At 36.8% G+C, this 26,225-nt stretch overlaps 1 protein-coding gene across 1 annotated transcript in view; it reads right to left on the bottom strand.

Moving 5' to 3' along the window:
- ARHGEF4 (Rho guanine nucleotide exchange factor 4) overlaps nt 1-7,916 on the bottom strand; it is a 481,275-nt gene extending 473,359 nt beyond the window's left edge. The window contains exon 1 of the mRNA XM_031959839.1: nt 7,150-7,916. Within this exon, the coding sequence (XP_031815699.1) occupies nt 7,150-7,359 (210 nt within the window). The 5' untranslated portion in view covers nt 7,360-7,916. The remainder of the gene's footprint in view (nt 1-7,149) is intronic.
- Nucleotides 7,917-26,225: the final 18,309 nt, after the last annotated feature.

Raw genomic sequence — 26,225 nt, 5'->3', positions numbered from 1 at the left:
ATGTGAATTTAAAAACAAGACTAATTCACAAAACAAAAGTAAAGACAATAAGTGATAACTTGCTACTCTAAATGTTAAAATGTTTGGTAGAGATAAATGGTGCAAATGGCTAAAAGGAGGGATCAATGTTGATTGATATTATTATATTGTGCTTTAATGGAGAATATAGAATTAAGGGATAGAAGAAGGAATTAACATGGTATATGGTGGGGACAGTAAGAACAGCTTGACTGGAAAGAAGGATTTTAAGGTTAGATTCGTAGGATCAAACCAGTATGAGAAAGGGTCCTGAATGCTAAGCAGAAGAGTTTGAGTTTTATTCTACAGACTCCTGTAAAAATTTATATCAAAAACTGAACGAGGATATCATTGGATTCACTACCCAACAGCACTGGATTATAGGCAGATATTCATTGAGCCACATTTCCAAAAAATCAAGGGTTATTTCACATCTTTGGATCAACTACCTGGGATTTTCTTTTTGTGTTAAGTAGAGGAGAAAAAGACATCACTCTCTGAATATACTCACTGGCTGCCAGAGATGATGGTCAGAATCCTAATTCAGGATGGTTCAGTCCAAAGAGCTCCTCTCAAAATCCAAATACCTGGATTTGAGAATGTACTCTGATCTTCCGTAGCTGTATGACTGAGAGAATCACTTAACTTCTCCGAAACTCAGTGTCCTCATCAGCAAAGTAGTAATTATTCCTTCCTCAGTGAATTTTTGGTGAGAAAATTCTTTAGAAATCTTAAAGCATCATGTAAATATGTGCTATTATAAAGACATAGTGGGGTACAACAGACAGAACTCTGTTTCAGAGTCAGAAAACCTAAGTCTGAGGCTTGATTGAGATGCTTACTAGTTCTGTGACTATAAGCAAGCCACTTAACATCTTTCTGTCTCATGTTCCTCACTTGTGTCATGGGGACAATAAATAATATTGAACTATTTACCTGATACACTATGGAAAGTGCTCATTAATCAATTAAAGCTTGATGGTCTCATGCTGCTTGACAGCTCAGTCACTGATCTTGGAGTGAAGAGCACATTTTTCATAAGTTCCATAGCCTATGGTCCCATTATTACAAAATTCCTGCACAAAATTCCAGAGGGAAACAAACCAATCTTCACTCCATTCTAAAAATAATTAACAAAAGTTTAAAGTATTTTGTTAATTATTTTTAGAATGGAGTGAAGATTGGTTTGTTGTTTGAATTAATCAAGCCTTCTCCAAACCCTTATATCTATTACAGGGGATTATTTATTTAGTAAGAGGGGAAGAGGTGATGGAAGGGAGGAATATACTTGAAAATAAGCTTCCCAAGGTTTGCAATCATTGCTTCTTGGTTTTCAAAGAAAAAGGCATTTCCCTTTATATGGATATAAAGAAGTATACAATTACTTTGTCTGTGTTTTTTATGTCAATTCCTTGTTTCCCTCAATAATGACCATGGAACTTTCTTCTTGTCTTCTTTCTTAGTGTCAGGACATCTTCCTAGCAGTCATTCCTACACCCCTGGGATTATATTATTCTTTACCCTGACTACTGTAGCCTCTTGCTCACATTTTCCATGGATGAAGCAAGTTACCCCAATGGATCATTTATTGTATGGCATAAAGAACACAACAAAAAGTAAGGGAAACTGGATTCAAATCCTAATTTTGTTACTTATTACTTCTGTGACTTTTTATAAATTTTTATAAACTTTTATAAACAAGTATTTCCTAAAATATTATAGTAAGAACAATTGGTAGAAAACATTCCCATCAAATCAATGGTACACTATCCCAAAAGTATATAAAGAGTCTTATAGAAAGTGAACTTAACTTAAGAGAGTACATGTAGTATATATATATATATATATATATATATATATATATATATATATCATAGAAGTCCTTTTCTTCTCTTAAAGAGTCTACATGATGGGCCACTGCATGATGGGTAAGATGTCATTCTCTGCGGGCTCCTTGGAAAGTCCTGAAGATGCCTTTTCTTAGTGAATCTTTTTTGTCTTTGGCTCCTTCTGTAGACACTGTTGCCAGTCGCTGCTTCTGCTGGGATGCTGCTAGAATACTGATGAAAAGCCCAAACCCTCCAACACTCCAAAATTTACAAGGTCAAACTGGAGCAAAAGCTGAAGTTGAGGTACTTCTCTCTCCATTGTTGTCCCCAGCTCCTCAACAAAAGCCTCTCAGGACTTTAAACTAGAAAATACCCCCTCTAAGCTGCCAGATACTTGAGTAACCTGGCTTCCAAATTAACATGTATTTTATAAAAAGTCCATAGAGTATGATTATCTCCTGAGCCAGTATCAAAACACATCCTGTGCAACTTCAGTTCTCTTCAGCCAGTGAGATTCATTCCCTCCAAATCCATTGACTAAATTATTCAAATTTAAGTTCAATGCCTTTAATTGATTCATTCAGTAGAGATGGTCTCCTCTGGTTAAGGTATAAAGTTTAAAGTATTTTGTTAATTATTTTTAGAATGGAGTGAAGATTGGTTTGTTGTTTGATTCAATCAAGCCTTCTCCAAACCCTTATATCTATTACAGGGGATTATTTATTTAGTAAGAGGGGAAGAGGTGATGGAAGGGAGGAATATACTTGAAAATAAAAGTTCTATAGCAAAAAAAGAAGATATTAGTATCTTTTTAAAAATTAGTAGGTTGGACTAAATGATTTCTAAAGTCTCTTTCCAATTTTAAATTGTTGGGAAAGGTTAAAAACTTTGCCTCCTCTAATGCAAAAATACTGTCTTCTTGCCCTGAACCTGTACCAATCTAGCACTCATCTAACATTTCCTTTAGCATCATCTCATCTAGCAAATAAGGGATTTGGAGAGTTGCCATCTAAGCATTCTTTACCCTTCTAGCATTCTATGCATCTAATATACCTCCAAATCAAACTATTGAAGACTACTGCTAAAATGTTTCTGTTTATCTGTGAGATAAACAGAAAGGAGAAACATTAGGGAAGAAGGAAACATCCTTAATAACCTGATCATATGTTACTTTGTAATATGATTATCTGAATTTATGTCACGTTGGGTAAGTTGCATGAGGGCAATGCTTGGCATCTTATCAGTAATTTCTATAATATCTTTTTTTTAAGTTAACAAGCATTTTCTTTTCTCTTTCTACCTCCCCCCACAAAAAAAACCCTTTATAACAAATATGCATAGTTAAGCAAAACAAATTCTCATATTTATCAAATGTAAAAATATATGTCACATTATGCATGTTGAATCTATCATCCCTCTTTCAAGAGAGTAGATAACATCTTTATCATTGGTTCTCTGGAATCATTTGATCAATGCATTGATAATAGTTCTTGAGTCTTCCAATGTTTATTTTTATAGTCTTGATATATATATATATATATATATATATATATATATAGTCCTGGTTATGAAAGTGTGGTCTTAGGATAATAATAATAATAAATAACAATAATAATAAAAAATAAATCATTTTTATAATATTACTAAGATATTTTAATTGGTAATAATGTGTATCTCTCTTTGTGGAAGGGAAAGAGGGGGAGACAGAAAGAGAGCAAATTTGCTTATTTGGAATAAAAATGTGTATATAGAGTATAGAATGTGTATATACACTTACATATGTACACATACATACACACATATAAAACATATGTGTGTATATCTCAACTAAGAAAAGATTCTTTGGTATATTCAATAATTTTTAAAAGTGTAAAGGAGTCTCAAGATTAAAAAAAAAACAGCTGGTATAAGTTTTTCCCCTGATTATGTCCACTTAACTTTGTATCAAATCGTAAAAAAAATTTTTCATTTTTATCTAAAACCATTCTCTTCATCATATCTTAAAATTCAATAGTATTCCATCACATTATTTTACTATAATTTATTTAGCCATACCCCAATTGATGGGTATCCTTGGTCTCTACTTCTGTGGCACCACAAAAAGCTGCTATAATTATTTTTCTATGAATGAGTCTTTTTCCTCTTTCTTTGATCTCTTTAGGAAATAAGCCTAGTAACTCAGGTATCACTAGGTCAAATGGTATTGTATCTTGCACATAATCGTTACTTAGTAAATATTTATTAAAAGAAAGAAGAGTGGAAGGGAAGAAAAGAGGAGGGAGGAAGAAGGAAGGTTTTTGATCTAATTTTTCTCATGCAGCAAGATAATTATATAAATTTGTATGCGTATTTTAGAGTTAACATATATTTTACCATGTTTAACATATATTGGATTACTTGTTATCTAGGGGAAGGGATAGAGAGAAAGGGGAGGAATTGGAAAACAAAGTTTTGCAAGGGTCAATGTTGAAAAATTATACATGCACAAGTTTTTAAAATAAAAAGCTTTAATAAAAAAAATAAAAAAAAAAGAGTCGCCAACTACAATACCAGTAAAAGGATAAAAAAGTTGGAATTGGAACACTTGGTGGCTTGGGGAATACAGACACTCATTGTGAACTCTTTTGGCTACATTGTCAGGTTAATCAGGGTGATACCCAAGTTTCACTGAATGCTTAGGGACAGACTCCAGATATAGACACTTGGAGTTCTCTTTGCAGAGCAAGGTCCTTTGCATGAATTTGTAGGAAGGGGGAAAGCATTTATAAGGTACTGAATATATGCCAGGTGTTGTGCTAAGCACATTTACACTTATTTCATTTGGTTCTCACAACAGCCCTGCAAGGCAGGTATTTTTACAATCCCCATTTTATGGTGTAGGAAAACGAGGCAAGCAGAGCTGCACACTTAGTAACTGTCTAAGGCTGGATTTGAATTCAGGTTTTGCTGAATCTAGCCCAGTGTTCTCACTGACTACACTAGCTAACTATCTCCATTTGGAGCTCTGATACCTTAACAGGACATAGATGGACATAAAGACTGTGTTAGACTCACTATAGTTGCCCCTCTATGTGACAAAATTATTATTTGGCAATTTGGTATGCTTGATTTCACACAGATGATACCAAGTATCCTGAGAGATAGTATGGAGAGAGGGCTAGATCTGGAGTAAGAAGACTTGCTCAGGATTTGGGGCAATATGCATAATCTAAGCAAATTGCCTAATTTCTCTGTGCCTCAATTTCCTTAATTATAAATCTCAAAAGTTTTTTTTAATTCTATATTTAGAGTAGATGGATGCTATAATAATGTTAAACCCAATTACAAATGGATCTCTCCAAGTGTCACGCTGATTTAGAAAATCACAAATTAGCATTAAGTATATTGTATTATATTTTTATCTATTTTGCTAATCATTTCCCAATTACATTTTAATCTGTTTTTGATAAACAGGAGTGTGACATTTCTCCTCTACCAGATAGAGAACTAGACCTGGACATTTGGAAGGCCTGAAGATACTTACAAGCTGTGTGACACTGAACATGTCATTTAACCTCTCCTTGCCTCAATTTCCAAAGTGTAAAAGGGAGATGAAAATAGCACCTATTCTGTAGGGTTGTTGTGGGAATCAAATGAGATAATTGTAATGTGCTTAGCACAGTTCCTAGTACATAATTGCTGCTGAATAAATGCTTGTTCCTTTTGTTCCTTCCCTAAATGTAGCATCTTATGACTCAGCAGGAACCTTTTTCTGAATTCACTCCTAGACTGCAAAACACCACCTGTAATGAACATTCTTTCTAAAGTTCTCTTCTTATTGGCCCTGGAGAGTTTAATACAAGCCTAGTCTCAAAATCTTAAAGCTGGAAGGGATATGGAAGCCCCTTTACCACAACCATTACCTAAACTGGAATTCTGACTGGGTCCGTTTTTCCCTTATAGACTTACTATGGTTAATTGTACTCTATTTCAAAGTCCAATTCTTCTTGTGCAGCAAAATAACTGTATGGACATGTATACATATATTGTATTTAATATATACTTTAACATATTTAACATGTATTGGTCTACCTGCCATCTGGGGGAGGGAGTGGGGGAAGGAGGGGAAAAATTGGAACAAAAGGTTTTGCAATTGTCAATGCTGAAAAATTACCCATGCATATATCTTGTAAATAAAAAGCTATAATAATAATAAAAACAAACAAACAACAAAAAAGACTTACTGTGAAGGAGAGATCACTATCTCTGGCACAGCCAACTATTCCACATCTGGATATCACTAAGTATTAGGAAAGGGCTTTTTCTTCTTATATCATACCTAAATCTACTTCTATGCAACTTCCTTTCTAGTTCCTTCTGTACTGATATACTCTTTGGAAGCCTTCAGGATGATTCTGCTGTCATCAAGAAAGCTATCTGTCCCCTAAAGTCCCTCCTTTACCTTACTACTAATTCATGAAATTCTTTTAAGATCAAAGCTTTTTATAATATAACTAGAAATAAAACTTAAAATAGAGATGCCTTCAAGAGAAGAAATTCAGCAATTTACCTTTACATTAAGGTGTAAATAATTGAGAGCAAATCTGTTCCTAAGAGTAGGTTATAGGGGAAAGTTTTTAACTTAAGACCTATGAACTTATTTGTAAAAAAAAAATTGTGATAACTGCATTTCAAGACAAATTATTTCCTTTGGAATCCTATGTATTTTAATTTATTAAGTTAAAAACATTATTCTAAGAAGTATTCTGTAGGCTTCTACAGACTGTCAAAGGGATTCAGGAAAAAAATAGTTAAGGTTCCTTTTTAACCTTTTAAAAAAATGTTCCTCATGGTTTGAGGAGAGACATTAGGATTTTGTAACACTTATAGGCAGGTAGGAGAGGGTGCAGTGAAATGGGGGCAGTGGATAGGGTAAGAAGAAAGGGATGGAATGGAACAATCCCGCTATTAAGGTTCCTAAACCTAATTTCAGCGCTGTGCCACAAGCCAGCCTTAAGAAATATCCCAGTAGAGCGGAAAGAGTGCTGAATCTGACAAAACACCTGAGTTCAAAAGCTAGCTCTTCCACTTAATTACCTAGGTGACATTGGATAGGTGACTTCATATCTTTGGCCTCAGTTTCTTCACCTTTAAAATAAAAGGATTGTCCTGGATGATAGTTCAGTTATCTTCTAGTTCTAAATCCCTGATCCCATGATCCTTGTTCTGGATTACCCCCATACCCACCCTGTCTACATCCGTGCTTCTCCCTGCATGCCCAGCTCCAGAGCCACAGACCACCAAAGACAAATGCATCGCTTACCTTGCAGAGCTTCAGGATGAGCCAGCATGCCAGGTAGGCTGACAGAGTGAATTTTGCCTTCATGTAGCCATCCGGTAGCGGGTTGAGGTACATTTGCAGCCAGTCCAGCTCCTGCGGTACCACATTGCTGCTATTATCACCCTCTTCCTCTTCTTCTAATCTCCTGAGACCTTCTTCCGTGGCAAGCCTGGGGCTTCTGGGGAACTCCATTCCACTCAGGGATCTCCTCTTGCACCTGGTACCCAGCCCCTGCCCTTCCCCTGGAGTCAAGGAAATACCTCCCGGAATCCTCAGGGGGCCAGCCTCTTGCTCTTCTGCAGCAAGACCCTGTTATCTGCACTCGGAGCTGAAAGTCAAGGGAGGTCGAAACAAAGTTTCTGCAGTCACGGGCTTCTGGCCAACTGCCCCACTCTCATTGACGAACCACTCGCGAATGTGTGTGTGTGTGTGTGTGTGTGTGTGTGTGTGTGTACAGCTACAAGATAAATATAGCTGGTTAGAGATCTCCGTCCCAGAGCACAAACACCCCTGCTGTTGCCAAGAGAGCGGAGAAGGAGTCCATTTATTTAAAGAGCTAGCCTCAGCATCACTGGTCCCCTACTTTGCGGGGTGGAGGGGGGGGCAGTTGGAAAGACGCTCTTACTTTTGAAGACGCCTTTCTGTTCCCCCTTTTGCCAATTGCGCCTCCTCAGAACAAGCCCCTAGTTCCGCTGAGCAACTATGACCCAAGTGAGGATTTTCGCTCATTCCCCAGCTCACACTTTACAATCCTTCATTGTTCAGGAGGCTGCAGATGCTGAGCTTGCGAAGGCTAAATCATTTTTTAAAAGAATAAATGAGGCCTCGGGGGTGGAAGGAGGCCAAGGCATTCTGGAATGGGGAGCGGACCCATCCGCTGGCCCAAACCGAGGCACGTTGGAGCCCTGTGGATGTGGTTTCCAGCTCCAGGTTCAGAAACATTTCTTGTTTATATTTCAAGACAGCTCTTATCCTCGACATGCAAAGAAGCTGGAAGAGATGCTTCCTTGGCCATTAATGGCTTGCATCTGCTCTGCAACTGAACAGTTTCCAGGACTGTGTGAGAGATTCACACCCATGTAAGGCACCCCCTTAAGCCCTTGGAGTTTAGATGGAATTCACGATCCAGTAAAATGCATTTCTACCTAATAGTGAACACTAACAGTCCTGGCAATGAATTTGATCAGTCAGTGCAGTCGACTCATCCTGAGGGGTCAGCGAATAAATAAGACCATGTGTAGACCACACTAAACTTCTGAATGATACACCAAGTTCTTGACCAATTACTAAATCCCTAAATTGGCTGCACACACAGCCAATGTGTCATTGATATCTATGGGGACCCAAAGAAAATCATTTTATTTCTCTGGGTCTGTCTCCTCATCTGTCTGGTGGTGGCAATAATACCTGACCCACCTGCTTAACAATGAGGGAGAAAGTTAATTAACCAGTTAGCTACCCAAACAAATAGGGACTGTGATATTCTGAGAAAGTGCAATTAGCAAAAAGATTGGGATTTTTAAAAGGAGCTGCTTCCTCCCAACTCCCTCCCCATTTCCTCCTTAAAGATGGGAAATAGTGATCCTGGGGCTACAGAGCACCAACTTTCTGTGAATCAATGCTTTAGGCACTGTTAGGGAAGCAAGTTACAGAACATGATCTCTATACTCTCTCAACTAATTGGGAGTCTAGCATCGGAAGGAAGCAAGGAACTCAGAACAAAAGATAAAGAATAAGATACAAACGCTAAGTGCTGAAAACTTCAAAGACACAAAGACCACTGGGAGCCTGTGAAGTCTTGTAGCTCCATGAAAAGAGGCAGGTTTTCAGCTAGGAGGAAAAAGTTCATATGATAGACTTTTAAAAACTAGAAAGTGTTACTTTTAGTAATACTCAATAACAATGCTGATAGTAGCAGCTACATGGTATAGTAGATAAGAGTGTCCAGCCTGGAATCAAAAAGACTCATCTTGAATACAAATCTGACCTCAGACATTCTCTAGATCTGGGCAAATCATGTATCTTATTTACTTCAGTTTCCTCATCTATAAAATGAGCTGGAGAAGGAAATGGTGAACCACTCCAGTACCTTCGCCTCCCCTAAATAGGATCACAAAGACTCAGATTCAACTGAAATGACTGATTAAACAATAAAATAACATTAACAATCATTCAGTTGTTGTGAATGATTATTAATATTAAAGTATATGCACATGATATCAAATAATCTATTGAATGTCTGACTTTTGATCAAATTAACTAGGGACTTCATTGTGTTTATTGGGCCCAATCAGTACATTCTACTTAGACATATAAACTTTTGACAAGCCATATACAAGACTGGCTCCTTGGTAATATCTCCTCTTTAAACATAATAAATTGAAGTTTCTAATCAGTAGAGCAAATGACAATCTAATTTCTTTAAAAATTTTAATACTAGGGACAGCTAGGTATTGCAGTGGACAGAGCACCAACCCTGAAGTCAGGAGGACCTGAGTTCAAATTTGACCTGAGACACTTAACACTTCCTATCTGTGTGACCTGGGCAACTTAAGCTCAACTGTCTCAGCAAAAAAATTAACACTCCACTGAAATACAACCAGCAAAGTAAGACAGGGATAATAGGGAAAAGCTTGGAGCAAGAGAAAGCATCTGGGTGGTACAGTGGGGTAGAACACTGATTAAACAATAAAATAACATTAACAATCATTCAGTTGTTGTGAATGATTATTAATATTAAAGTATTGGAATCTACCCTCACATTTATAACCTATGTGACTCTGGGCAAGTCATCTATCTATCTTAGTTCACTCAAATATAAAATAGTGATCATAATAACTCCTGTTTCCCAGCATTGTTGTAAACATCAAAAGAGATGTTTGTAAAATGCTTAGTACAATGCTGGCACATATTAGGTGCTTAATAAATGCTTGTTTCCTTTCCAACTACTAGTTTTACTTTTCCACCTTTCCCAGAAACAACACATCAATATGGGAAAGATCTGTTTTTGGCAATGTGGAGTAGCTACTGGTGTGAAAATTCCTTTTCCTAGTGAAGACCATTGTGCAGACTTACAAGTCCTTTAGGGTTTTCTGGAACACATAGAAATTATGCCCACAGATCACTCAGTTGATAGGATCAGAAGCTGAATTCACACCCAGGTTTGTTCTGACCCTTAAGTCCTGTGTTTTGTCCTCTACTCTAAGCTACCCAGGAATGTGAATAACTCATGTTTCTATGGTGCTTTTCAGTTTATAAAGCTCTTTCCTCCCACAAGCTCTATGTATCATGTCTAATAAGGATTTCTTCTGATTTCAGATCCAGGGCTCTCTTCAACACTGTGCTACCTCCCAGAAGAGGAGAATTATGCACCTATTATTCTGGTTTTCCTGCTCTCAGATGAAAAGAGTTGGTGCCTTTCTTACTGCAGGAGCTGATTTTGAACACACAAGGACTGCTCAGCTCTCCCATATTCCCTCTTTGGCGGCTCCTTCTCTAGAAGGCATGAATCTGGAACAGTTCAAACTGATGATGACTCATCCTTGCCCCTTCAGAAAGAAAATTGCATCCACCTCCAGTAAGTTTGGCTACTTGTTGAAAGCTGACAATGAAGTCATCCAAGAACCTCAATAAGTGACAGGATTTGCCTTCAGACTTCTGCTTTCCTTTTAACACCTATGTACACTTATCTCCGTCTTCTTTTCCCCATACCCAGTAAACAGTATGAAATAGGGCAAAAAGCAAACCACTCCTATCCTAGAAATAGAGTTCATTTTGAGGGCCTTTACTTGACAATGCCCTTATTTCTGTCTTCCCACATTTGACTCTGGCCAGCCAGATCTTTATCTCTCTGGCCCTATATTTCTGCTTTAGTTGGCTGTTCTGGATTCCATCTACCTCTTGTTTATTTAATTAATGGAATATTTCTATACCTATTTCTCCTAGAACTCAAACTCTGATCTGCCTGACCTCACCTGAGTAATCAGATTCTCGATTCTGACTCTTCTTAATTAATCTTGTCCTCTTCCCTCACAGTGTTGATTAAGTAATAGATTCAAGCTCAAAGGATCATAGTTAGAGTTGTATCCCCAAAATGAAAATTGACTGCTTTTGCCCATAGGTTCGTTAAAGTAATTAGAGTACTGAGGCTAGGCTAATACAGAAAAATAATAGTACTGATTTAATTTTCAAATGAGCTAGCCTTTTATGATTTATGCTGCAATGTTAATAATAACTCAATGTTATTAATAATTAATAAGTATTAAGTGGGAATAATTATTAATTATCATTGCCATTAGTAATACTAATCTCCTAAGAAGCTTCATTGGTTTTCTTGTGTTGCATAGACCTGACCACAGAATCCCCAGGAAATATTGTCAGAAACACATGTCTTCTAGCTGCATTCCTCAGGACTCTTATATCATGCCCCAGAAACTTCTTCATCCTGGAAAATCATGTTAGTTCTGGAACTAGAAGGAACTCAAGTGAGTACCTTCTGCCCCTGAGGATCCTCCCTTTGATTAGAGACTGGAGACCTCTTCCTAATATCTCCATCTTTGTAAGAAGTCCTAGTCAGCTATCTCACATTTTCTCATTTCTCACAAGGCTTGACACCTCTAGACTTTTTCCATCATTCCCCTGTGCTGACTACTTTTTCCCTTCCCATTTTTAAACTTCCTTTTATGTGTTGTCTTCTCTATTAAAATGTAAGCTTCGTGAAGATAAGGATTCTCTTTCTGCTTAACTTTATATTCCAGTGCTTGGTACAAAGTACAGAGTATTTGGTACAGAATAAGCACTTAGTAAATGCTTATTAACTGCTTGACTGATGCATTTTACAGGGCAAAGTGATGAAATTAGTGACAAAACTGATTCCAGAGAGATTAAGCAACTGTGTCAAGCTCACATAGGTCTTCAGTAGCAAGGGCAGGCTTTGAATCCCCGTGTTTGACATTAAATTCAGATCTCTTTCCATTATATCTCTCCCACCACTGAAACTCTAGTTTGGAATATTCTCTAATTGTTTAATGTGTTCAAATATCTTCTGCTTTTCTTCCTGATCTAGTCCTGGTATAGTTGGGGACAGAACCTACCATGAGCTAGAGAAGAGAGAAGGATGGAGCCCCCTAGACTGAGGAGCAAGAAAATGACAGGAAATGAACAGGAAAGACAGGAAGTATGAGGTTAGCCATGTGAGCTGCAAGTGACCATTAGACTGGAGATATAGAGGCTAAATTGAGGAGGAAAAGAGAGGATGCAGTTTCTGAAGCAGAAATAGAAATCATCATTCAAATAATGCAAAGGAATTTGTGATCTCACCAATTTGTATATTTGTTCTAGGTTTACAGGTTTGCAGATTGAACATCATTTCTCTCAAAGTTTACCAAAGATGATCCATCAAATATGTGTCAGAGGCTTTCCTCACTTTCTTCTAAAATGAAGGAGATTATGAATAGAATACTTGAACTTGTTCTATCATCCTTTGCACTCACCCTGTGATCTATCTTTTTTTTCTATCATATGTTCATCTAAATCTTTTACTCCTTCTTCAAAGTTCTTCATCATCATGTACCACAGACTGACCAGTCCTACCAGAGGCCTCTCCATTATCCTCTGTGTAATATTCATGTTCTTGAAGTCCGTAATATTCCTTATTTTACAGCAATACAATAAAAACAATAGGACATTAATATTTTTAAACATATTTTGTTTTATACTGTGAAAAGTCTGGAATCACTAAAGTAGTTTTGCAATTTCCTTAAAGCAATCCATCCCCATTTGTTTTCTCCTGCTTAATTCTGGTCCAATTCATCAATGGGTACTTTCTGTTTCAGATATACATGATGATAATGAGTTTTGGGATTGTCCTTTCAACAGAACTGGGGTAAGAATATTCTTTATCCATTTAATTCATTTTTGTATGGATGGTCAGAACAAACTCTTCTCTTTAGTTGCGAGTTTCTTTCAAGAAACTCATTAATGTTCCAGAAATTAATGTAATATATAATATCATCTTTAAACAGGAATATTATGTGTCTCCAACCATAGGGAATACCTCTTTAAATTGGTCAGTAAGAAACGAGATTTTTTTCCCCTCACGTCTTCCTCTCCTTCATGTGTTTCTTGAATCAGTCCTTCATTTCTAACACAGTTGTCCTTTATGTATACACTGTCCATTCTGGTTACTTTTCCTGCTTTTAAATCAGCAACCAAGAATAAATCATACTTGAATCAGTAGAGCAAGATTAGGAACTAGAAACAGTAAAGCTTTCATTCATTAGAAGACTTTTTTTTTTACCAGAATCCTTGTTTACCCAGTTATTCAATTCTATAAATGTTTGTGCCAAGGGGATAAAAAGGTAAAAAACAAAAATAAAACTATAATTATTTCCCTCAAGATGCTTACTATATGCTATATAATTTGATACCTGTAGTTGTACATGAGATATTTCGTTCATGTACTATATGACATTTAAGACACTGTAATAATGATGTCAGTTGGCTGGTATGCTACCTTCCACAAGCCTATAAAAAGGCAGCATGCCACTATATTAGCATTAACATCAGAGGAATCCATCAGTTAAATAGCTCTAACTATTGTCTAAATACCAGCTAAAGACCAGCCTTGTCTAAATCTCTTAAGCTCATGTGTGAAGAAGTTTTCCATAATACATGCCTTTGAATTCAAATGCCTTGAACAGTTTAAAATCCATGATGGCAGGTTTCTGAATTGTAGCTAGAGAATTATATGAAATATCACTCAAAAATATTTAAATTGAGAAATCTGTGACTCCATCCCTACTTCACAACTATAATCTCTTCTTTCTGACAAAAGATCTCTTTCCCCCCAACCCCAGTCCACATGGCAAAGGCAATCAATATATTATACATAGTTTATTGAACATAGAAAAGACGAAAGGGGAAATGTTAAGTACTCTTACATGTAGCTATCCTATCCAAATATCTCCCCAAAGTCCTTCCCATTCATTGGATAAGATAAGGGATTTCTAAATCATTCTCTGACTCTAGATATAGAGAGGCAACTGAGGATGGAATGTGGCTGAAAAGTGGGGAGAGTATGTGTAGATGTAACCAGAAGCCCAGTAAAAAAAGAAAATGGAAGACAGAGAAAGCACAAGGAGGGATCTAAGTCTCCCCACCTCTGGCTCACCAATATGCTTGGACTTAAGACAGCAACATTCTCTGGCACTCAGATATTCTCTCTCTTCCAGTTCTGCTTCTGCTCCTGGATCCGGGTCTCCTCTGCAGTGCTAGTATTGGCTCTTTGACAGATAAAGGCTTAGGCCTCAGCAGCTTGTGATACCCAGAAGTCTTAGCCTGATTGTAGTGGCTCCCCATTCCCTTTGTCTCACATGGCAACCCAGGAGTCTAATTCTCAAAGTCAGCTACACAAAAGTCCAAATAGTGGACAGAAAGTCTGTCCAAGTTTAGCGGCTCTCTGATCCTTGTGTCCCCCATGAAGGACAGAAAATATTTCTCAAGAGCAAATGAAAGAGGAAAATAACATCTCTGAGAATTGTACCCACACATAGTTCTTGTTGCTGCTTGGTGTCTCACTATTCTATTTTGTTCTTGGCCTTTGCATCCCAAATGTCCTCGTACAATGCTTTTGTTATCATGAATGCTTAATAAATGCTTGTTGATGAATTGATTTAGAAGTTCCCAGGAGCCTTTCATGTCCCCAGAGAGAAAAACTGCCAACCCACAGGCTCTATCATGATGCAAATAAATGGCACAGAGGATGATGTGGACAAAAAGAGAAGTCCAAAAAATGGGCTAGGAAAATGTGGAGAAATAGGAGATGGGTTTTAACTGGTAGAATCAGGAAAGTCTTCATGAAGAAGGTAGTTTTTGAATAGGTTCCTGAAAGGAATGAAAGGATTTCCATTGGAAGGAATAATGAGGGAGTGTGTTCCAGGTATCAGCAATGCTGTTATTTTTGGTTTTAACTTCCCATGCTTTTCTTTTAGAAATAAATAAGGGAAAATGAAGTAATATCATTTTGCTTTATTCAATAAAGCATCATATTCCAGAGGCCAAACCACATCTAGCCATTTCTCTCCCATTTTCTTCATCTCCATTCACAAATGACCTTGGGGGGGGGGGGTGTGAGAAACTCTGTTTACAAAGACAGATCCATTACAGTCTTTGGGTTGGACTAATGGAGAAAAACACAACAATACAGCTTGAGTATAGAAAGTACTCAACCATCATTTAAAAATAAATAAATAAAATAACAAAAGGTTTGCTACAAGTTAAAGCTGAAACAAAAAGGATCTCTGATTAGCCCTCAACTGATTAAAGAAAGAAGTCAGTTCAGCCAAACTGTTCTCTTCTTAAACATTGTTTATTGACAGCTGTACTGTATGAGGCCTAAATCAAGAGCCCAGGCCTCAGAACAGAGCCAAGAATGATAGTTCTTTGCAGAGAAATGCTTTAATTCTGTAACTCTTCCCAGCCTTCAGTGGGACTAAAGCAGAATGAAACAAGGGAATTCAATCCAAAGGGCAGGTGTAAGAAGACTGAAGTCCCACACCTGGGCAAGGGAGCAAGGTCAAGGAGTCAGGCTATAACAGATGTGTCTGGAAATGAAGCTGAATATTTGGCTCCCTGCCCTCCACATCAGGAAGTCATTTCATGCCATGATTTGAAATCTTTCAATACAAGGGATAAGCAGAGGCCCTTCTCCTAGTTAAATTAACAGATGAGACGGGATTGTTATTTTCTGCTTCCCCCAAATTTTGATTTGCTATTAGAATTAACACTTTTAGCTGAGACTCAAACTGGATGTGTCTGGTACCATCCATCCTGTATGCATTTTTAGTTGCTTTTCTCAACAGGAAAGCAGTACTTGGAAAGTTCATAGGTCCAATTCTCATCCTAAATTAAAACTAAAGAATATATATAGTGCTTCAAGATTTAAAAAGTGTTTTATAACAGTCCTTTGAGATTGCATGAGTTGCACAAGTATTATATTCTGCAGTTTGTAGATGAAAAAAGCATGCCTCAGAGATAAGTAATTTGTCCATAAATACCAATAATCAATACCAAAAGGGACAGGATTTATATAGATTTCAATTAAGGCAAATTGGATATGGAGCACATTTTGATTGGACAAGATTTGTTACTAGGGGTTTGGGGATAATATTGGGCATGTGTAAGTTCTTGTTTAGGTTAACTATTTGTCATAACTCTGGACTATTCCAGATAATTGCTGTTTCCACAGAAAGGTCTTAAACAAGATAGAGGATGCAATACAAGATCAGAGAGAAAATAGAGGAACTACAGACAAAATGGAGTTGCTTCGGTTTTCTGGCTCCCTACACAGCATTCTCATCATTCAGTTTAGCAATTCTGTCCAAAAAAAGAAAATGAGATTAGTCTGGCAGGACTTGTTTTGGATGAAACCATCATGATGTCACTTTGTAATCAATACTTCCCTTCCTAAATGTTCACCAACCATTGACTTAATAATCATTCCTAGAATTTTCCCAGGAAAAGAAGTCGAGCTCATTGGTCTAAATATTTCTCTCACCTTTGAAAAAAAAAAGAAAGAAAAAATAAACCCTTTTTAGTTCTGTGGCACTTTTCCCATTTTCCATGATTTTTCAATTATCATTGATAGTGGCTCAAATAATCATAACTCCTCATTCTTCTTTCCAGATTCAAGAATATAGTTCCTCTAGGCCAGGTAACTTGAATTAATCTAGGCAGCTTATGCACTCTCTTAATATCTCTTCATTTATTATGAGTCTCAACTCCCTGTTAGTTACTTTTGCTCTGTCATTTCCAGTGCAAAAATCATTCAATTAAAAAATAGGAAGAAAGAGAAAAAAAAAAAAAAACATTCTGTTGTTCTTAGCTTCCCTTACCAGCTTTGATTCATCTGACCTTTCATGTTTGCTAACAACTTTTACTGGACTATGACACATTCATTTTTTCATTCACTTTTATGTTTGTATTTCAGTACTTAGCACAGTGCCTGACACTTAGTACATATTTAATAAACGCTTCTTCACCAGTTTCACAGTCCTCTATTAGGCATTGTGGGAAATATAAAATTTAAATCTAACATTTATCCCTACCTTCCTTCAGAGCATTATGCCACATAAAAAGATCTCATAGAATCATAAATTCCCAGCACTAGAAAGTACCTCAGTAGCCATGTAGTTCAACCTATACTTGAAAAAGAATCATCTATATACATATCTATAGATAGATTGATAGGTAGACAGATCTATGAAAGGATAGATAGATAGACAGATGATACATACATATATAGAACATATCTAACAAATAATGATCCAAGATCTGCTTGAAGACCTCAAGTAAAAGGGAACTACTACTTCCTTTATTCCACTTTTGAGACCACTTCAACACAAATATATATATATATGATAAATGAAGAATAAAATGCTATGTATTTTTGCAGATCTTTGGAGAAAAGTACTTATCTTCAAAGAAGAACCTGGGAACCAAGCCTAATCATAGACCTGTTGATGGATCTGCCAGCAAAAAACCATCCCTGTAAAACTTCCAATCCTTCCTACCCAGAACATCTATAAACCAGCAGGGTTTAAAGAGCGTCAATACTCTCCCTGGGACATGGATGAAAAGACAACACTGTTCTGAGCCACATTAAGAATGACATTAAAAATTCACATATTCAGGGAAGGAGGAAAGAGTCATTTCATACTGTCAGTCTGCACAGACATCACTATCACTGGAGGTTCAGGACCTTGGTGCCAAAATCAAGTCAACAAGTATTTATTAAGTAGTTACATGCACTGGTGTGTTTGAGGTGTTCAGGAGAACTAGCACTTCTGGTGTGAGAGTTTGTTCATCCACTTTTAGTGTCCATCTCTCACATGTAGCTCCAAGAAGTGGAAGTGGTAGCATGCCTAGTGATCATCCCCTACTAAAACCAACTTGACAGCTGTGCTAAACCAAGTTGAGGGTAACCAGCAGACCGCAAGTCCATCAGTAAGGAAGGGGGTGTTTATATCCCAAGCATGTGAAGACTTCCCTCAGTGGAATGGACTAAGAGCAATTTCTCCAAATAGCCATGAAATAGCTGAAGCAAGTGCTGTGGAGTGTTTAGAGTTTTGTTAGACCTCAAGGATGTTAAAGCCATCCACTATATCCCATAGCCAATTGTCATGACTTTTGTCCTGCTACTGGACTTCAATGAGTCCACATTGAAGAGTGAGACTAATGGCTTTTTGCAACTCTTCCTCAGTTAAAACCAATTCACTCACAAGTCAAAACATAATCAGTGATGTCATTGATCCCCTTTGAAAATGAAGGAAAAACAACAACTATGAACACTGTGGATACAAAGAAAGCTCTCAGGATAACCAGGGGAAGAGAAGAAACAAAAATTTTATATAAACTAAATGTAGACAGGATAAATTGAAGATAACCAACATAGGGTTAGCATTAAGAGAGATCAAGAAATGCTTCTCCTAGAAAGTGAGATATTATCTGAGACTTGTAGAAGGCCAGGGAAGCCATAAAGTAGAGGTGGAAGTAGGAGATAGTATTTCAAACATGAGAAGTATCCAATAAAAATGTCTGGACTTTGGATAAGGAGTATCTTAGGCAAGAAAACAAAGTCAGTTTCATTGTATCATAGAGAACATGGAATGTAGCAAATGTAAGAAGACATAGAAAGTTGGAAGTAAGAAGATAAAAAGGATTCAGGTTATGAAGGACTTTAAAAGTAAAACAGATGATTTTATATTTGATCCTAGATATAACAAGTAACTACTGGAGTGTATTGAATGTGGGAAGGAGGGGAGGAAGTTGGAGAGAGAGAGAGAGGGACACGGTCAGACCTGAAGATGCTTTAGGAAAATAGCTTTAGTAGCTGAGGGCAGAATGGACTGGAGCAGAGAGACATTTGAGGTAGAGAAATCAATCAGAAGACTACAATAGTCCAGGCATAAGATGCTATGGACCTGCAACTAAGAGGTGTCAATGTTAGAAGAGCTATGAAGGAAGAATTGGCAATACTTAGCAATATATTGGATATAGGAGTTGAGAGTAAAGCACTGGGGATGATAGCCTGGGTCATAATAGAGAATACAATAGAATAGTTAGAAAGAGGTCTGAAAGTTAAGAAGCCTCAATGTCCACTGGGAAAAACATCATAATACTTCTGAAGAACATACCCCCCCAATGTGGGATGGCCCATGATACCAAAAATATCTAAGATGGTCAACTTGAATCAATTTTGTATATGCAGTCAATGAGAAGAGTGGATTTCCATCAACAGTGTCCTTTGGCTCTTCCATATTAAGATTATTGTTGATAGCAACTTTCAAAGTTTATTAGTGAAGGTGGTGAGAGAAAGGGAGGAGGAAGTCTGTAGACTGCCTTTAGTTTGAACTGTGAAAAGAGAAGGATCTAATATAAATGCACTATTGAATTAATATGGCCATTCTGGAAATCAATTTGGAATTATGTTCTAAAATGCACTGAATTGTGTATATCATTGACCCAATAATATCACTACTAGGCTTATTTCCCCAAAGAGATTAAATAATGAAGAAAAAGACTCATGTATACAGAAATATCTATAATAGCTCCTTTTTGTGATGGCAAAAAAAAAGCAAACCAAAGCAGTGTTCATCAATTGGAAAATGGATGAACAAATGTTGATGTATGAATATAATATAATTTTGCCATGAGAAATTGTAAAAATGGTGGTTTCAGAGAAACCTGAGAAGACCAGTGTGAATTGATAAAGTAAAACAAGCAGAATCGGGAGGACAATTTATACAATAACATCACTGCAAAGACAAACAACTTTGAAAAGTATAAGAACTCTGAATCAGCACAATAGCCTGCCATAATTCCAGAGTAACAATGATAAAGTACATTACCCATCTCCTGATAGAGAAATATTGGATTCAAGGTGCAGAATGAGACATATATTTTTGGATATGGCCAAAATGAGAATCTGTTTTGCTTGACGATGCATATTTCTTACAAGAGTTTTGTTCATCTTTTTTTTCCCTAATGGAAAGAACTAAAAATAGGAATAGGCAGAAGTAAAGATAAAATGTTGTCAAGGAGGAAAAGGAAGAAAAGAAGGAGTAGGGAGGAAGAGAAGAAGAAGAAGACCTAGTATGTATGCTACCTTAAGAGTGCACAGTCCTCTTTTGCTTATTTTAAAGCAAAGTTCCTATGATGCATCAAAATGATGGTGGAATACCATGCCCTTTCCAGGAGACAATGCCAAGTTTCTAACAGCACCTTAACTGCCAACAATTCCCAGTCTGTAACAATATAATTTCTTTCAGGCAAAGTCAGCAGTCTGCAGTAGCAATAGGGGAAAGAGAGGGCTAAGTGGAGAGGTTCTATGTGGTAGGCTTTGGGAAACCTTCCTCAGATTGCACAAGTGACACCTTCAGTGCTGCTGCTAAAGGTACTCTTGTTCATAAGCAAATTGTGAAAGACAGGAGGCTAAGCAGGAATCCATTACTAGCCTAAAATGTCTATTTTTAAATAACAACATCCTGCAAAATGTGGCCCCCTTCTTTCATAGTCTCAAGGACTCTAGTCATCATGAAATACCACATGACCATAAAGACCATAAAAATCTGTGTTCCCCAGAAATCCTTGAAGTTCTTGGTCATCATATGATTAGACTTACTTGTAGAAAGTTCTGACAAAGTCAGAGTCCACTTGCAGGCCTTTTGGCCCCAGCACAACTCTTAGGGGAAAAAAGAGTTCATTATTCCCTTGCCACCTAAGATATTAGTAGCTTCAGCCAAGATCATTCTGAGAATATAAATTAATGTGTTGGGGTGGAATATTTAGAGGAACCTCTTGATTTTCTGGGTTGAGTGCCTCCTATGAAACTATACATGCTCTATGCCCCCCTTCCATACTATCTGTACTCTCTGGCCTCTTGCTGAAGAACATGTACTTGAAGACACTACTTAATGCTGAGGAGCTGTGTAAAAATAATCAGTCTTGAACCAGAAAGAGCTGCCTTGTCTGGACTACCAGAGGAGTTGAGAATCTCTGACTCTTTTGAGATTTGAGAGGAAAACCAGCAACTTCTCTCCCTCGCCCTTCCAATAGGAGTTATATCTGTGAGCGTGAGGAAGCAAAAAACATGTTTGCCTAAGTGAGCTTAAGTCCCTATATGACTTCTGCTTCCCGTTTTCTTCCCAGAACTCAGGACAACAATCCCAAATTCTGAGAAATCAGTGCTTTCAGCCCTGGTGGTAATTTGATAGGTTTGAGACTTCAAGAGTTTCTGAATTGTGTGCCAGCTGCCCAGTGGGAGGTGATTTTTCACAATACACTTCTGAAAGAGAAAAAAATTGACTCCTAATAGAATTATCCTAAAACCTGGAAGACTGAAAGATTTCTTCCTATTCAGGAAATGAGTATCTTGTGATTTGCTCTAAGAGAACAGATCCTCCTGAATATAAAATATCAGTCTCGGCTAGTCTAGAAGCCCCCCCCCCTTCCCAAAGCTTTGTTTACCCTCTAGGAAAATACAATGAGTATGATGGACTATTGTTTTGTGGGTTAGTATTTGTTAATGTGCACCATTGAGTCTTTATGTCAAATATTTTTGTGGTAGATGAAAGAAACACAATTCTGAGAATTAGTGTGGTTCAGTGGAGAAATTTCTGGATTGAACCTAAAAGACCTGGATTCAAATCCTAACTTTTCCATTTGCTACCTATATGAACTTGAACAAGTCTCTTTACTTCTCTAATCCTTGGTTTCCCCATATATAAAATAAAGGGTTTGACTAGATGACATCTAAAGTTCCTTTCAGCTCTAAAATAAACTTAGGATTCTACTATACAATGCTCATATTTTATATTAAGTACATTTTCTAGAAGGAACTCATTCACTTTTGAAGATGACTCTAGACAAGAGTCACATCTAAGATCTGTTGTACAGATTTCTCCAGAGTTACACTAGAGGAATGACAATGAACCAGAAAAACTGAGGAAGGGAAACTTGACCTACCATTCCTAGAGTCAGCCCTGCCCTGCATGCAAGTTTCTCTTCAGCTTCTCTGAATGTGAGCAGTTCTTCCCAGCTCAGTCACCAGTCATCATCAGAATAAATTCCTGATTGTAGGATCTACAATTAAAGAGTTGATGTCACCTCAGCAGGGATTGTGTCCTTCAGTAAATTCCAGAACACATGTTTCATTGAAAAGGGACCTTTTCAAGAATTTCAAGGGAACTAATGCAAAAAAAATCAAATAACAGTTGCCTAGCTACCTGATCTAAAACTATATTACAAAGCAGTGGTCACCAAAACCATTTGGTATTGGCTAAGAAATAGACTAGTTGATCAGTGGAATAGGTGAGGTTCACAGGACAAAATAGTCAATAACTATAGCAATCTAGTGTTTGACAAACCCAAAGATCCCAACTTTTTGGATAAGAATTCATTATTTGACAAAAACTTCTGGGAAAATTGGAAATTAGTATGGCAGAAACTAGGTATTGACCCATATTTAACACTGTACACCAAAATAAGATCAAAATAGGTTCATGATTTAAGCATAAAGAATGAGATTATAAATAAATTAGAAGAACATAGGATAGTTTATCTCTCAGACCTGTGGAGGAGGAAGGAATTTGTGACCAAAGAAGAACAAGAGATCATCATTGATCACAAAATAGAAAATTTTGATTATATCAAATTAAAAAGCTTTTGTACAAAGAAAACTAATGCAGACAAGTTTAGAAGGGAAGCAATAAACTAGGAAAACATTTTTACAGTTAAAGGTTCTGATAAAGGCCTCATTTCCAAAATATATAGAGAATTAACTCTAATTTATAAGAAATCAAGCCATTCACCAATTGATAAATGGTCAAAGGATATGAACAGACAATTTTCAGATGATGAAATTGAAACTATTTCTAGTCATATGAAAAGGTGCTCCCAATCATTATTGATCAGAGAAATGCAAATTAAGACAACTCTGAGATACCACTACACACCTGCCAGATTGGCTAAGATGACAGGAAAAGATAATGATGAATGTTGGAGACGATGTGGGAAAACTGGGACATTGATGTATTGTTGGTGGATTTGTGAACAGATCCAACCATTCTAGAGAGCAATTTGGAACTATGCAAAAAGTTATCAAACTGTGCATATTCTTTGATCCAGCAGTGTTACTACTGGGCTTATAGCCCAAAGAGATCTTAAAGAAGGGAAAGGGTCCTGTATGTGCAAAAATGTTTGTGGTAGCCCTCTTTGTAGTGGCTGGAAACTGGAAATTAAATGAATTCCCATCAATTGGAGAATGGCTGAGTAAATTGTAGTATATAAATATTATGGAATATTATTGTTTTGTAAGAAATGACCAACATTTTTCTTTCTTTTTTTATTTAAATATTCCCATCTTATTTTATTTTTACTTTATTATAGCTTTTTATTTACAAAATATATGCATGGGTAATTTTTCAGCATTGCCAATTGCAAGACCTTTTGTTCCAACTAACCTCTCGAAAGTAGTGTACTATTAGCCTGTGAAGGAAATCAAAAATGCAGGCAGACAAAAATAGAAGAATTGGAAATTCTATGTAGTTGTTCATAGTTATCTCCCAGAGTTCTATTGCTGGGTATAGCTGGTTCAGTTCCTTACTGCTCTTTTGGAACTGATTTGGTTCATCTCATTGTTGAAGAAGGTCACGAATGACCAGCATTTTTAAGGATGAATACAGAGAGGGCTTGGAGTGATTTACATGAACTGATGCTAAGTGAAATGAGCAGAACCAGAAGATCATTCTACATTTTGGCAACAATACAATACAATACAATACAATATGAATGGCTCTCTTCAACAATGAGAGGATCCAAATCAGTTCCAATTGATCAGTAATGAACAGAACCAGCAAAAGAACACTGAGAAATGAGTGTGGACCACAAAATAGCATTTACACTCTTTCTGTTGTTGTTTCTTTGCATTTTTGTTTTTCTTTCCAAGTTATTTTTACCTTCTTTCTAAATACTATTTTTCTTGTGCAACAAGATAACTATATAAATATGTATACATATATTGTATTTAATATATACTTTTACATACTTAACTTGTATGGAACTGCCATCTAGGGGGCAGGGTGGAGGGAAGGAGGGGAAAACTTGGAACAGAAGTTTTTGCAAGGGTCAATGTTGAAAAATGATCCATGAATATGTTTTGTCAATAAAAATCTATAATGATAAATATATAAGGGAAAGAAAAAATGAATATTTAATAAAAGTGGAATTCCCTTCGATGAGAAAGGAAGAACTGGAAAAAAAAAAAAAAAGAAAAGGGACCTTTTGTGTGAACAGCTCCAGGGAGGTTCCTCAGTCCAGAAAACCAAGGAATTCTTCTGATCACCCTCACTACATCAATGCTTAAACTGAACAAACTATCAATCCTGAGAGAACTAAATCTCTTAATGTCACTTATGGTATATCTTCTTTAGTTTAACTAAAAGAAACAGCCGTTTTCACTAGATAATAGATGTCTACATTTTAGGCTACAGAAGGTCTTGCCAAGGCTGAGTTGCCACAAAAACTAGGTGAGGTTGGCAAAGAAAGCCTGAAGAACTGATAAGATTACTCCCTGGGGCAATCGGGGCAGGACATTGATGGGAATCAGCTCAGCCTTACAATTCTACCCTATGGAGGTCTTCTATAATCCCACCTTGCTGTATCCAGTCAGAAATCCGAATTATGTCAAATCCCTGAGATTAAATTTCCCCTATAAATCTACCTATGGCCCATGTCATCTTGACTAAAATCCTTTTGGGATTAGTCAGCCACAGCATTATGCCTTGTAGAGTCTTTCTCCTTCATCTCCCCCCCCCCAAGCTTCATGGTATCTTTCTCCTCATCCTCCCCCACCTTGCTTCATGATGTTTTTGTCGTTCTTAGAGATAACTAACTCTTTTAGGGTGCTAAATCCCTCTGGATTTAGCCTGCCAGTCAATGGCATACTTACACCCAAGTTCTATCTGACCATGATGCAAGTTTTTCAATGTCCCTCTCTAGAATGTACACGAAATGTAGTTGGGTTTTGCTTTCAATTTAAAATAATATTGTCCACAAAGCATTTAGAGAGCATTTACTACTAAAAATTGAAGAAAAGGCAAGAAAACTTAATCATGTCCTCAGTCCTTAGCTCTATGAACCTAGGACGCAGACAAAGTGCTATGAAAATTTTAAGAAAGAAGGGAGCAGTTTGGGCTGAGATGATCAAGAAAGATTTCATGGAGGAGGCATGATTTGAACCTTAAATAAAGAGAATAAATTTTATTTATAAAAATCAGAAAGCAGTGAGGATGCCATAAAAAAGGAATATGACAATTTGAACATGCAATACACAAAAGTGAGTAGTATGATATAAAACTACAAATGCAGAATGGAATGAGGCTTTAAAGGGCTAAGGATAGTAAATTTATGTTTTATTAAAAAGGCAATAAGTAACCATTAAAGGTTTTTGAGGAGAAGAGTAATTTGGTGAGACTTGAACAACTGGAATCAGGAAGCCCAGAAAAGAGGATTTTATAAATGTCCAGGCAATATGTGATGAGGGCTAGAATTAGGACCATCAGGATCCAAGGAGAATAAATAAAATTCATGCAAGAGACACTATGGAAATAGAATTGGAAGGTCTATGGAAGAAAGGAAGATTCAAAGATCATCCAGTTTTCTAGCTCTATGTCTAAAAACTTAACAAAAATAGAGTTTAAGAAGGAAAGACAGGATTTGAGAGAAACTGAGTCCAAATTTAGACATGAGGAATTTATGCTGCAAATATAGAACTCTGAAGAACTAGAACTCTGAAGAAAGAACTAATGCCCCAACAATTGCAGATGTAGAATTGGGAATCACTTACATAGCTACATACACATACATTCAATTCAACTTAACTAAATGAACATTATCAAATATCTACTATACGTAAGGCACCATAGTAAGTGCTAGAGATACAAAAAAGAAGTGTCCCTGATTATCAATGACATAGAATGAATATAATACTGGTTCTGATC

Source organism: Sarcophilus harrisii, chromosome 3, assembly GCF_902635505.1.
Source record: "Sarcophilus harrisii chromosome 3, mSarHar1.11, whole genome shotgun sequence".
Lineage (NCBI taxonomy): Eukaryota > Metazoa > Chordata > Mammalia > Dasyuromorphia > Dasyuridae > Sarcophilus > Sarcophilus harrisii.
This window is presented reverse-complemented; position numbering and strand designations above follow the sequence as displayed.